Raw genomic sequence first — 15,327 nt, forward strand, 5'->3', positions numbered from 1 at the left:
TCATTTTCAAATGTGTGGCAAGATCATGTCACTCCTCTAATTAAGTCCTAATTTATACCCTCATAATTTGAGGCCTCTTGATATTTCATTAAAAAGCAGCCTTGCATTTGTTTTCCTACTTAGAATTCACTGGTCAGATCCTCATCTGATGTAAAGTCAGCACAAGTCCATAAAATTCAATGATGCCACATGAGTTTACACTAACTGAGGAACTGGCCCAGATATTTTCCTAGGACAACCCAACACCATTTTTTATTCAGTTTCCCTATTGTGTTGTGAAAGGATAAGCTGCCGTTTTAGACATATTTGTAAACTTGCCCTCAGCTTCAGGCTCCCTTGGCCTTCAGTAGGAAACTTAGAGCCAAGATTTTTGGTGACAACTTGCCATTTTACAGTGCCCAACGTGAGACATTATAAAAGGAGACATATTTTCAGAGGGCAGTGGCTCAATGCTTTTGATAATAAAGCCCCTTTAAGTTATTTCAACTTCTGAAAATAGTCACCTTGTGTTTAACTAAAGACATCCTGAGAGATCTTGAGTAAATCAATAATCTCTCTCCTCTTCAGTATACTCAGTTAAATAAGGCATGATGATATTTTCCTGACTGTCTTTGGTACCAATCTATTCATCTATTTTAGGATTTTGCAGAGCTCCCGCTAGCATTGCTATCTGGGCAATGTAGATACTATCTCTGAAGGAGCTGGTACTGACCATTGTTGGAGACAATATATAGAACATAGAAACATAAGGCTGGAAAAAGACCATGAGAGGTTATCTAGTCCAGACACTCTGCTGAGATAGGACCAAGAATACCTAGACCATCCCTGACAGGTATTGGTCCAATCTTTTCTTAAAAACCTCCAAGGATGAGGATTCCACAACCGGCCATCCCCCACCCCCCACCCCAAAGCTTGTTCCAGTGCTTAACTATCCTTAGAGTTAGAAAGTTTTTCCTAACAGCTAGCCTAAATCTCCCTTGCTGTAGGTTTAGCCAATTACTTCTTCTCCCACCTTCAATGGTCATGGAGAACAATTGATCACCATCCTTTTTATAATAGGCCTTAACATAGCTGAAGACCTATCAGAGACTGGAGGGATCACAGTTCTAAACCAATTTGGCAATTTCTAAGTGGTGACATGACAGCAAGCCCTTTCAGACCTGAATTCCAAGTTGCTATAGGATAAAATCAGAAGGCCAGCACAAGGTTCTATATACATGTAAATCCCAATTAAGCACCATTTTGAAGGTTTAAGTGGAACTTAAAAGGTGCATATGCCTTGGTGCCTGCCCTTAATCCAGAAATGAACCAAACCTCTAGGGTCTAATTCATAGTCAATTGAACTCATTGTTGGAAAGACACCCATGGACTTCAGTGAGTACAGACATCATAGGGGTAAAAGGCACTAGATTAATTCTCACTGTAACCCAAAAGGAATCAGTAGAATGATATTAGCAATCAGTTTGCTCCCTAAGTTTTGAGAGAGAAGAAATGTGTAGGTTGCAACATGCATTTCAAATTATATGAGGCTGGGAATTGGGTAATAATAAAACAGTGAGAAAAACAATTGCAGCCACTTAAGGAGTCACATACACAAAGTTCAGTTCATAAGCGATTAGGACTTCATGCACAAAGGGTGTCGTGTCCTCCAGGCAATTTAAGAACGCATATAAAAGCTCTTGCAACTCAGGACTACTCTTAAGGCTTCTCTTGACTCATTCTCCTTGGTGAACTGAGTAAGTCCAAATCAACTCAATTGGTTTTTATAACTATCTTTTGGTAACTAATTACTTTAGAGAGTTTTATTAACCTAGGGCCAAGTCCTGCACATAAAATTTTTTGATTCTCACCAGTGTTAGGGAGGTTCTTTCTATCAATCTGTTTTTGTAGTGATTCACTTGTCAGCATTAGTGGATGCAGACTCTAAACAAAAATAGTGTTTGTCCCAAATCCATGAGAGGTTTTGGAAATCTTGCCATGTTAATTGTTTGGTATTGGGAATGTCAATACCTTAGATAACTATGGGGAATAAATTACTTTTGATACTAGACATTTGCATTGTTTTGGCATATGTATGAGAATTCAGCCTTTTGCTTTCTATTAAAAGTCATTGAGATGAGCTTTCATATCTATTTAGTGAATTTCACTGCTGTTTTCAAGTTGGTTTATCTAAAGATATAAATATGCAGCAGTGGTTTGGCACTTATTAAATATCATCTCCACACCTTCAGCTGCTTTATTTGGAATCATGGCAAACTGCACCAGCAAAGGATCTGATTCTATTATTGCCATGTTATATGAAAGCTGATTTCCATAGTATCACTATTGAAGTGTCACTTTATGGCTTTTTTTTTCCATTATCTCTGCAGTTAAAATTTTGAAAGATATTTGTGGAAGTTCTCCTTCCTGAAGTCAAAGCCAACTTCTAACTTAGGAAGAAATGACCTTTATGTTCAGGGTTTTCCATTAGGGAGCACTTCAGCTGCCCTATACTTTCCTCTGAAGCAGCTGGGAGTCAGTACTCTTAGAGACAGGACAAGGGATTAAATGGGATGCAGATTTAATCCAGTATGGCCCTTTATGTTCTTATGTGAGCACTAGCAATTTTAGATCCATATCTTCACTTACAGTAAGGTAGCACAGCTCTGTTGGAGTCGGGGGAACTGAGTTTAAAGATGTAGTCCTTAAGGTTTTGTTTTGACAAGAGATTATTTTCTGTTTCTTCATTAGCAAGTATTGCTCACTCACAAGCTTTAGAAACAGGAGTACCACAGTGATTCTGGAGAACTGGTTTGCATGCCAAGATAAAAATCTTAACAAGGGCATAGTCATAATTAACATTGTCTCCACCCTACTCTGCTATAATTTTCTAGAGTAGTTTGAAAATAACACCCATCCATCATACACTAGATAGAGTCAACATTTTTCACTCAGCCTCCTATTTAGCATTCACTCCTCTGTGAGAGTGTGAGGAAACCAGTTCTACAGAACTGGTAGACATAGGTCTGAAAAGGTAATGAAAGAATATTTTGTTTATTCATCATCTTGTACTGCCGACTTCCTTGCCAGTTTAAAAAACAGTCACACCATAGTGCTGAGCTGAACTGGTGTGCATATTAAGATTTAATCTGAAGGGAAATAGCATTATTAGATTTTTCCTAATCCTAACCCATACTAGTTTTCTGAACTAACCAGCTGCCCACGATCCAAATATTCTGCAGTGTTTCTTTTATTATTACAATCATTGCTTTTTAACCCATCCCTCATCCTTCATTTTGTGAGTTTTACCAGGACAATTTCAGGGAGCTGCAGGCTATTTTAAGACATAATACCAGGTAACTGTGAACTGACCACAGTATATACTGGATGACCTTGGAGTTCTACAAGCCCTTGACACCCTGCTTCATTGAACATCAAGCCTCCCATCACTCTTTGCCTCAGCAGTACCTACCTGTAAAACTGGGGTAATCTTTCCTCCCATCTTTGCTCAGCCTTGCCCATTTAGGAGGTAAGCTCTTTACAGAAGGGACTCTGTTTGTACAGCTCAGCCCCACCCACTCTCAGTGGCAGCATCTCAGAAATACTGGAAATGGAGTTGAGATAAAACAAAATAGGACTGGCAGCACCCAAGTTCTAGTCCCTGCTCTCCCATGGACCCAAATGATCTAGAGCATTCCATGTAGTGTTCGTGCCTTAGTTTTCCTTGGGTAAGGAACAGGACAATAGCTCCCTACTTCAGGAGGCTGCTGGGAGAACTCAAGGTTGCACAGAGCAGTTTAAAGGTTTTTTTCTACATGAATCAGGGTTGCTGCTTACAGACAACCTCCCCTTGTGACAGAGGATAGCCTAGCAGCCACACCACCCTATGCTACCAGTCCACCCCTGCTTCTTGTTTGCCCAATGATACCCCAGCTTGTTAACCCAGACCATTCACGATGAAGCCCTCAGTCAGTCTATTCATCCTTTGCTACTTTGTCAAAGCCCTCTCAGCCCCTTCTGCTTGGATTATTTTGAGCCACTCCAAGGCATTTCTGCCTAAAGCCTTTCCCTGCTTTGATAAGCCATGCCTAGCCCCACTGTCTAAAGTCTTTACTCCTCTGGTATCTTAGATGGTCCTACCAGAGCCTTTTGCTTCCTGCAGCCCTCAGTTGAAGTCTGTCTGTCTCCCTCTCCAGGTATCTCACTCACCCAGCCTCTTTCTTATATAACCACCCCAGATTGAGTCATGTGACCATTTCCCCCCACCTGGCAAGCTGAGTGAAGTATTATCACAGCTGGGACTGAGACGTGGCTCCCCTTAAAGAACCAGCCACCCTGTTACACTGTGAAAGTATTAGGGAATTTTTTTTGGTTTTGGTATTTGGGTCTGAAGCTTGAGTCTAAGAGGCTGTCTGGCAGCTGGTTTAAGCAACAGAATGTGGGAGGACAAGAGGGATGAAAAGATGGGGATGATGCAAGCTCAAAACAGTGTTTATCAGATCATCAATGCAGACTTTACAGATGAGATACATTTTGTGGACAACACCCATGTGAACAAGAAGGTTTCTTGCTGTTGGAGTAAGAGACACAGAGGGCTTGTCTGCACAAGAAACTAGTGCCAGGCAAGCCAGGGTGTGAATTTACAACATACCAGCTTGCTACACGCTCACTCACTGCATGGACCCTGCTGCCATGCACTAACAGTTCTGTAGCACTATGGAACTTTTAGTGCACATTACTGGTGTCACAGCAGCCACTTAGTGGATGGCAGACTAGTGAGCTGCAGATGCACACCCTGGCTTGTAAGCACTAACTCACTGTGTGGAGAAGGCCAGAGAGTGAGAAGGGCACAGTGGGGCTGGTTAGGAAGGAGGATAAGGGTGAATGTAGCCTGTGTCTATCTTCCTATCCATCTGGGTTCCTACAAAGTCCCCATTACCTTTATATCTGTTTTTCCATTAGCACTTGTACCTCATGTTTACTCTATCCCCTCCTATGTGCTTCAGGTTTATCTCCATCCCAGAAAGATGTCTTTCAATGGACCGCAGACTGGTGCCCAGGGCTCCCTACCCTGTGGGGTGAAATGCTCAGAACCATGTATTGTCACCGCCAATGAGCCATGTGTGGTGAAGTGTAAAGACTCACATGTGATAATCTACCCACCACCCGTTGTCGTTACATTCCCCGGACCAATCCTCACCACTTGCCCTCAAGAGAGCATAGTGGCATCCTCAGGACCGCCTGACACTGGCATGGCTGAGTCAGTTGCTAGGCTATCTGCAGCACCAGGAGTCTCTGGAAGCTTGGGTCCATATCTCGACAGATGCCCTACAAACATCAATGTAAGACATGAGCCCCAGTACATTCCAAAATGCTCCTACACTTATTCTTCCCAAGGGTCACATCCTGGCAACTCCCTTGAAACTGCTGGTTATAGTCAAACCACAAGGAACATCCACAGAACAAAATAAAAACAGGAAATAAAAGGCCAGGTAGAATTTCGCAGCTCAGCTTATGGACACGGCTTTCAGAAGTGCTGAGCACCCACAACTGCACCTGAAATCACCAGTAGGAATGAACACGCCTCACCTCTGAAATCCGTAGATGTCTTTGTCATGTTACCCTTCGCCTTAGATTTCCTATCTAATGGCTCCCCAGCTTAGTTCTCTGCTTATAATGTGCCTTGTCAGTTCAAATGGTTGAAAATGGAAACTTGGTTGTCAAACTCTGCAGCTGCAACAAAGATAGAAAGACATGCCAAATGCATCACCTTGGAGCCATTATTGAGCCCTGTATAGTCCTTATGCTCGTATTGTTTTGTTCTGCAATTTTATACTCCCATTCTTATTCTCATTAAAAACTGTACTGCATCATGACATTGGCCTTCTGATTTTTCCTTTGTCCTCTATTTATTTGCACACCACTATGGATATTTGCCCTGAGCAGAGGAATTGAGCTGTGAACTCCTTCAGTCCCGCACAAGCCCTGTAGTGAAAGGACAATCAGGTCTTTTAATGGGTCAATAACACTGTGCAGGCTGCCTTACAGGGGTATACTCTGTTCACTTCAGTACCCATGCTATTGAATGGAACTTTTCTTCCTGGCTGGGTGAGGTTAAAACTAGTGCCGGGTGACTGATTTTTTCAGTTCAATGACAGTTCTGGGAGGGTGCGGAGGAGGGCGGGAGTTAAAAATTCAGCAAATCAAAAAAAGTCAACAATTTTGTGTTTCAGTCAAATGAAACATTTCATCTGCCAACATTTTAACAATACAAACAAAGGAAGTGAAGGGCTAGATTCACAAAACAGGGGGGTGAGGAGAAGCTTTCCTGGTCATCTCTAAACACAGTGGTTAAGACTCAATTCCTCCCTGTCCCCTGTCTCACATGGAGAAGGGATTTGCACTGGGCTATTCTGGGGCAGGGCACTCTCAGTCTTTCCTGTCAAAGCTGTTCCTTTTTATGTTAAATGGTCACTGGCACAGGAACCTAAATGTTTGCCTCCTACCTCCTAAGTGTGTACCCCAAATGTCAGATTATAGAGTCATTCCCACACTTTCTTTTTACTCATTGTCTATTAATGTATTTTATACTCAGTGGAGTAGCATCAGTGGAGACATTGGGAGACACCTGCCTCAGAATACCCTCTAGTTATAGAGTCATAGATTTGAAAGTCAGAAAATCTTCCCATCTGACCTCCTGTACATCACAGGCCACCCCCCACCTCCCTCCCCAGGACTGGCACACTAAATCCAACAACTGAAATGAGACCCAAGTATCACAGCCCACTGGAGAGCAGGCAGAGAATAGGCAGAGGCAGAGAATAGGAGGGAAGGAGGTGAACTAATGCCAGAGGCCCCTGTAATGGCCAGAAAATGATTAAGTGAGATGCACCCAGTTTATGCTGCTAGTGACCTGCACCCACCTGTTGCAGAGGAAGGTGAAACCCTCCAAGTTCCCTGCCAGTATGACCTGGGGGAAAATTCCTTCCCTGCCTCTCACATGGCAATCAAGAACCAGCCAGCCACACACCTGAGAAGAGAGACTCCTCAGAGCCCTGTCCATCTCATTGCTCAGTGGTTAGGACTGGCTCTTGAAATGAAAGGCCTAACTTCAAATGTCTTTTCCACATCAAGCAGAGAGGGGATCAGAATGTGGGTCTCCCGTACCCCAGGTGAGTCCCCTAAACACAGAGTTACATATTATAAGGAAGGCACTACTGCTACTATTTAGCAAACTGGTGACTATTTTCAGGCTTGAATTGCCTTTTTGGCAACCTCAACATCCAAAAACTTTCACCCAGCGTTAGTGACACCATCTTCTAACTACAAAGCAACAAAGTGATAGAAATGAAAGAAATTACTTTCAACTTTTCAATATTTCCCTGCTCAAAATAATATTGGCCTGAAGCTCAGCAATTATTACCCTCTCCATTAAGGTTTTAATAAGTTGTGATGATTTGGGGGAAGCTGCCTCTGTACAGCTTATGTATTCTGTTTGATATTGGAGAAGGTTTTATGTACGTGTGTCAGACTGGCGACTCCATTTTGAATGTGCAGTTCGTTTGTCCTCTCTGGGGGCCTGGAATTCCAGGGGAGAGTGCCGGAAGGCTAACAGTGAAAGTCTGTTAAGTTAGGAGCTGCTTCCCCACTGAAATGGAGTCATTGTTGACAAAGGCCTAGACTCTACCCAGGTATGTTGGGTTATCAGATTGCCTGGCAACACAGGCAGTTGCTAGGGGTCTGTGCTCATGTGTGTTGAAACTGAGCAAGAGGACACAGGCCGGAGGAGACTGGAAAGGTTTAAAAGGGCAGGAAGGAGCTACTCTGTTCTGGCTCTGTAGCCATTTTCTGCAGCTCAAGCTGAGGGGAGCTGCTGCTGGGGCAGGAACCTGAGGCGGCAGAGGACAGCCCGGCCTACCTCAGCATAGGACCTCCTCATATGCTCAAATATGTAAGGGGGCTGCTGGCCCTATAGTGAAACTGTAGTTGGTTTTTTTGTTTGTTTTTTGGGTTGTTTTGTTTTGTTTTGTTTTGTTTTTATATTGGTTGGCTCTCTCCATTAGCAAAAGAAAGGGGAAGGATGGAAGAGAAATCAGGCTTGTGAGACTGACAGTCCGCAGGGCCAATGGGGAGAGGCCAATACTCCAAATCAGCCCGATTGACAGGGCAGAGAGGCCAATGAGGGAGTCAGGAACCCAGAGGCCTGTCCTCCAAGTGAGCAGCTGCTGCTTGAGCCAGAGTAGGGCTGAGTTAAGGGGAGCCCAGCGACCTGAGCCAGGCTAGGGAGTGAGCAGCAGAGTTTGGGAGCCAGAGCAGCCAGGAGCTGGCCCAGCAAAGGCCCAGTCTGAACTCCAGCCAAGCACCGTGGGGTCAAAGCCAGCATGGCAGAGACCAGCCGTACCCCAAGCGATACTGAAGCCAAGCATGAGGAGCAGCTGGGGAGAGCGAGCTGGGAACCCTGGGCACAGGGCCTGGCACTGGAAGACTGACTTAGTAGAGGGATATGAACCCAATGAGAGGGACGATACCGGGAAGAAGGGCCCTGCCACCCAGAGGCACTCTTCAGCTATCATAGTCCAACTATTGGAACTGAAATGTGTGAAAGCCCTTAGCGCTGGGAAAATCTCAGAACATCCAGTGAAATTGCTATTCTCTTCCTCCTTGCAGATTTACACAGGCACATTGAGATGAATGCCACAACTCCGTATCAAAGGCAGCAATAAAATATTATTGTCTTAACCTCTAGTGCCACATACTAACCACTAGTCCTGATCCCTATTAGACAGTGTTACACAAAACAGCATTAATAACTTATCTTGTTAAATAACATTTACCATTCTTGGCTTCCAAATATATCACTTACATGACAGTAATTGCTAATTCTCTTTTTTAATTTCAGTTTATTTTTCTTTGGTTTTGCTATGGTGAAATTCTGGATGAATCAATTCTGATTTAAGTGTAAACAATGGCCACCTAGATAATATTGAGATCTGATCTAACTATGCCTTTTTGGATGCATGTTATTTTGCCTATATAAGGATAATAATTCTCCAAAAGAATCACAAACATGTAAATGTCATGCTTGTTCAGGAGCGGTGTAGGACTGTAAATCTCCATATAAAATTAAAGTATCCAAACTTCATTACAAGACCCGTGTGGTTGCACAAGTGTAAATTAATCTTAATTAGGAAAACCTTTGCTCCAACTCCATATTTTCCTCATGATATTTTTCTGTCTCTTCCAGCAATCCAGACTCTGAAACTGTTCCATGCACAAGTCAATTTGGTGTAGTCACAGTTAAGCACCAGTCAGAATTAGTGTGCAGAGTTGTGTAGTCCTTTCTTTAAATAGAAATACTTCTATGTTTTCCTGTCACAGTAGCCCAATGAAAGTGTATAATTTCAGGTATTTATATCAAGATATAGGAAAGCCTTTCACTGACTTTGAATATTTTTCCTTTTAACTTTCTACATAAGTAGTGGGAAATTGCATTTAAGCAACTGGGTTGTCTTTTGATTTTTTTGCTATTTGAATTATACATTGAAATTTAATTCTACTCCACCCACTAACATGTTTGAAATTTGTAACCACTGCAATCATTTGAATAATTATTATCCTTCTAATTATAGGAGGTAGACCAGCTTTTCTGAAGTCCTTAGCACCATTAGAGTTATTGTTTGCTTTGGAGAATATGGCAGTAAACTTTCACCCCAAGCACAATGGTTGTGAGTTCCAGGCCTGCCATTGGCAGGTTTCTGAAAACCTCTGCTGTGGATACGACTACATGTGTTCTGTTTCCCCTGAGATGCTGCAAAGTAGCTCTGTTTTGAAATGTGTTGGCAAGAATAACCATTACTATACTAAGGCTTTCTCTGACCCTAGGTACAATTCAGTGCCGCTTTGTGGTAATCATCTCTGCTGCCACACAGAAAGACATTCAGAGAAAGGCTTTGTGGAAGAGTGACAGGGAACTGCATAAATCAAGCTGAGCAGAGTACATTTAAGGTACAACTGTCAGTGGAATAAAAATTTGGAAATTCAGCTACTATTCTTATGGGAACAAAGAACTGACATAGTCCCTCAGTTCCTGGCAACGTACTCCCTCCTTCTAGATCTCTTCCTCCACTTTCTTTTTTACCGTCCCTCTTTTCCAACCCCTTTGAACTCTTCTCTTTGTCCTTCTATCCTGGACAGCTGGAATTTTTAGTCCATTTCCCATAATTATAATCAAGAGTATGGAGAGTACAATGTTAGTAATGCTTGTTTCCTTGTTTAACCTCTCCATGTAAACTAGTTGTGTCCTACATGTTCTGGCCGCATGCTTGTGCATCTATATATTAACAGTCTTTTCATACAAAAACTATACTAAGGAATAGATCCTCAGCTGTTGTAAATGTATCTAGGTCCTGTGGAGCCACAGTAACTTACACCAGCTGATCTGTGTCTAAAATTGCTACTTACATACAAAAGACCAAAACATTTCCAAATCAGGCCAGTGGTCTTTGTAATGTATTATCCCATTTCAGATAAAGTTGAGTACCATCATTTCAGATATTGAGAACCCTGCAATGATCCATTATGGAATAATTCAGAGGAGATTCTTCCTTACATCCTTAAATTAAAACTTAGGGGTGAGACTTTTCAGAGCTTTTTAAGGGATTTGAATATCCAATTCCCAGTAAAATTTAACGGGAACTGGGTGTCTCAAATAGATGTGTGCCTTTCAACATTCCAGCTTTAACTTTTATTGGGTGTGTCCACTTATGCAGGCAACACACAAAATTACCTACATGTCATATATATGTGGAAATCCCACCTTAACATGTTAAGAAATGCAGAATGCCTGTGCAAGATCCAGTTAATGCAAACACATGACCTCGCAATAGCTTTAAAGAGAGTGAGTCAAATCAGACTTTTCACCAAGCAGAACAAGGCAAGATAAGTGATCTGAAAAGTCCAAAGTTGCAGATGTTTACCATGAACTATGTCATTGGACTTCTTCAAAGCAAAAGAAAAATGTATATTCTTAAAGTGATAATCTTTATAAGTCTTTTGAGGAAAAGACTCTTTGCTCAATCAGGTAATGCAAGGAGGAAGTTGAGCCCTGGGCAGAGGGTTTGCATAATCCTATGGACCACTTCAAGGACCGAAGTCACTACATGATTTTCAAAGTTGCAGTGTGAGAAGGGGCTGGTTCTGCCTTCTCCACAGGGCTGAATTTCGTCCAGCACGACTTTTAGACAAGAAGGAAGGAACAAGGAGAACCACAAGACTGATATGATGATGCAGCATAATTTTAATGTGAATGAAATTTGCAGTACACAGTTACAGGAAGAAACAATACAGAGCAGAACCTTTTTAAGTTCCATGATTTACCCTAATTGCTGGGAAATGAAACAAAGCATAATAGAGACAGAGGACTAGCAGCTTCTCCATATCTCTAATATATCTGCCGTAGCAAAATTCAAAGTGAGGTGCTTAAGGAACACAATAGTGGAAAAGATAGAACATGTCAGGCCTATTCTCCTTTATTTCATGGATATTCCTGTTGGGATTAACATGGCCCACAGTATCCACCGCTATACCTACGGCCATATCCCCCATAACCGCATAATCCTCCATAACCACCTAATCCCCTGTAACCATAACCTCCCCCATAACCACACAGTCCCCCATAACCACCCAGTGCACCATAGCCATAATGCCCCCCATAACCACCTAATCCCCTGTAACTATACAATCCTCCATAATGGCCTCCATAGCCATACAATCCCCCCAAACCGAATGAGCCTCCATAGCCAGATCCGACCACAGGTGCTCCAACAGCTCCCACTTCACTCTGCTGAGGGTAAGTGCTGAGAATTGGTCCTGGGAGGGTTACGGCAACTGGTGATGGTCTGATGATCACTTCAGAGTCAGGGCACTGCCTAACGCACGGCTCATTGCAGCTGCCAGACACTGGACTGGGACGGGCCACCCCGCATTCTGGATAGGACAGGCTGGAGCAAGACATCTTTCTGTGATGGAGGTAAACCTGAAACACCCAACGGGGAACAGATTAAAGAGAAGGCACAAGTGTCAGTGGAAGAAAGGCTTCAAAGCTCGGTTACTACTGTAGTGAGATCTACAAGTCCCGAGAGAGAGGAGGAGGAGTGGACTCGGTCCCTATGTTCATAGTTATTATTTGTTCTATTTCCGCTTTCTACGCCTCTTCTCCTCTCCCACTAAACTTCCCTCCCAAACGGCCCCTTTGAAATCCTCTCAATGACTGTGTCTGAAAAGCACCGACTGGAATCAGTGTAGTTATGTCTATTATGGACAGCTGGGATTCTGTGTCCATTTTAGACATTTCTCATTGAAAACATGGCTAGGATAATGGTAATCCAATTCTTTTCTTTTTGGATATTGGGTGTGGCTTTTTGGTTTTCCAAACCTTGTAAATCACTAATACTTGCTGAGAAATTAACAGAAACTTTTCTTTTCTCCAAACAAATCACTAAAGACAAGATCCTTGGCCGAGGTACATTGGCTTAAATCCACTGACTTCCATCAAGCAACACTAATTTTAACCATCTCAGGACAAAGAATCTTGAATGGATATTTCTGCTCATAAGAATATAGGAATTGCTACACTGAATTACACCAGTTGTCAGCTTAATCCATTCTTCTGTCTACAACAGTGATAAATAATAGCTTCTTCAGAATAAAGTAAAAAACCACCGAATTGGCCCGTTATGGAGTAAATTGGAAAAGTTTCTTCCTAATCTACTGAAAAAAGAAATGACTAAAGGATTTTCTAAAGTCACTTAAGATTTAAATGCCCTAATTCCATTTGCAATTAATAGAAAATATATTTCCCCGTTGCATATGTTGCTTCTAAAATGCCCCTTTTAGCTTAACATCATGAATCCACCAGCCATTGCAACTGAATAAGTGCACAATGTAATTATGGAAAATCACCCTGATAAAAGTCACTGAGAGTATGTGCAGGATTCAATCTTAAATGCAAATGGACGCTATTAGGATATCTCTATGGTAAGAAAGAGATGGAGTCGAAATGGACTTACCGTGTTCACGGAGGAGATGAAGTGCAGAGAAGTGTTTAGAAGAGTCCTGAGATGTGAGCACTTTTATACAGTTTGTAGGACTGCCTGATGGATCTGAGATGCCTTTTGTGGAGGAAGTCCTAATTAGTTACCAAACAAACTTGACTGCCTTGCTATATCCTCCTTTTGATGGAGCTGTTTTCCTCAGGATTTGGGATTGTTGGGCTAATCTCAGCCTCAAAGGGTGTGACATTGTTGCAGTCTTCATCTTTCTTTCATCTAAAAATTGTACAAGCCAACTGCATTCCTCATGTCTTTCCACTGACTTTCTTGGTGCTGCAATGAGAATGAATGTCAAGGTGATTCAGAGCTGTGTCACTAGTACAACTGGCTGTTATGAACAGGAATCCAGTTTGGGCCTTTCAATTCATGCTAGTCGTGGTTAGGGCATTGGGCACTGCATTTTGTATCCTCACAACCTCCATCCCTAACGAGTCAGATCCAGTTGCCTTTGTAATCAATGGGAATCATTTCATTGCCTTCAGTATGTTCCCTGTCAGGACCTTAAGTCTGAAATTCCTTCTTTGGCAGGGGATAGTATGAAGTCTATGGACAACTTGAGTCCCACTTGAAACTTTCACACTAGGTCTTAATTATAACTTTCTTGATGGAAGCTCTGAGGCTTCCTATGATCTAAGCATTTGAAAGCACTCATGAAGTTTTATATGGCCAAAGAGATGTATTATTTGAGTAGTAATAACGTTTTACTAGGAATAGATATTCCAATATTAAAGATTTGATTCACTTTAAAAAGGCATGTCCAGGTCTGAGATGTCATTCCAGTACTTGGTACTTGATTCTGATTGTGGAGGAGGTCCTAATTAGTTACCAAACAAACTCAACTGCCTTGCTAAATCCTTCTTTTGATGGGACAGTTTTCCTCAGAGTTTGGGATTGTTGGGCTAATCTCAACCTGAAAGGGTGTGACATTGTTGCAGTCTTCAGCTTTCTTTCATTTAAAATTGGACAAGCCAACTGCATTCCCCCAACTGTGTGAGTCAAATCAGACTGACCATGTCCACCAAGATGAATAACACTAGATGAGTGCTCTGAAAAGATCTAAGTGGCAGGTGCTTTCATATGATTTAGAAAGGACATGAGATGCCCTTTTCTTTTGATGAGGACCTTATTAACTATGGAACCAATCTTGTTGCATGCATAACAACTTCAATGAATGTAAAAGTTTTCCTCATTGTTTGTGGTTATTAGTGTAAAGCTACAATTAATGAAATTGTAATACCCAAATTATAACGCTGTATATCATGGCCTGAGTAGGGAGGACTTGAGGGACCTTGCCATGTATGTTTTGAGGTGACTCAAGCACTCGGGACTGGGCATCTAACCCAAAGAGGACACCCTCAATATTATAATAATAAAACCCTTTGCACTTATAAAATAATAATGAGTGTTTTTGCAATGCCTTGAAATTCATAATCCTGCGGAAGTCTCACATGTAGCATAATTATTGTTATCCCTATTTTATACGCAGAGACACAGAAGCACCTTGAGGTGAAGATTACACACTGAATCCACTTAAGGAAAAAGTGAACATTAATTCCAAGATATGCTATAATATGAAACCTAACTATAACCTCAGCAAATTGACTGGTGCATGGAAAAGTTCCATCATCCCGGTAGATGGACAAGATGGAAAAATTCCTCTTGGAAAATATAGGCTTTGAAAGTTACTTTCATGGGTCCCTGTGCCTTTTCTGTCCTCTTCTCATTGCTGTGTGTTGCAAGCTGACTTCCATTGCAGAAAGATGTCTTGCTCTAGAAACCCATGACGAGTGGTACCATGTGAGGTGACAAGCCCTCAGTCAGTAGCTACGCGCTGCAATGAGCCATGGATTAGGCCGTACCAAGACTGCGGAGGGTTTATCTGCCCACCACTGGCTGCTGTGACTAACTTGGGACCAATTGTCAGCTCTTTTCCTCAGGAGTGAGGAGTTTTAAGATGAAAGAGAGATCCAGAGCATATAGTGCATGGCCTACCATATGAAGTTAAGAACAAACTAATCCTCAAAACACGGAGGGAAAAAATACATCCGTTGAAGGGGTTACACAAAATTTGTTTCATAACTAATTGGACGTACAGGAACAAAGGTTCTGTCTAATCCTCAAGGCTGTCTACAAAACTTTGTAAAAACACTCATGACTCAGAGGTCTTCAAGCCACTTCTTTAACTCATTCTCTTCCATGAATTGGAGAAGTCTTGTTTAACTCACTGTCTCTATGATCT

General features: G+C 42.1%; 1 protein-coding gene across 1 annotated transcript; it reads right to left on the reverse strand.

Moving 5' to 3' along the window:
• Window positions 1-11,533: 11,533 nt before the first annotated feature.
• Window positions 11,534-12,010, reverse strand: LOC127038319 (claw keratin-like). Its single transcript, XM_050930900.1, has one exon. The coding sequence runs from the start codon at window positions 11,990-11,992 to the stop codon at window positions 11,534-11,536; it is 459 nt and encodes a 152-aa protein (XP_050786857.1). The 5' UTR covers window positions 11,993-12,010.
• Between the last annotated feature and the right edge of the window lie 3,317 nt (window positions 12,011-15,327).

Source organism: Gopherus flavomarginatus, chromosome 20 (genome assembly GCF_025201925.1).
Source record: "Gopherus flavomarginatus isolate rGopFla2 chromosome 20, rGopFla2.mat.asm, whole genome shotgun sequence".
In the NCBI taxonomy this organism is placed as follows: Eukaryota; Metazoa; Chordata; order Testudines; family Testudinidae; genus Gopherus; species Gopherus flavomarginatus.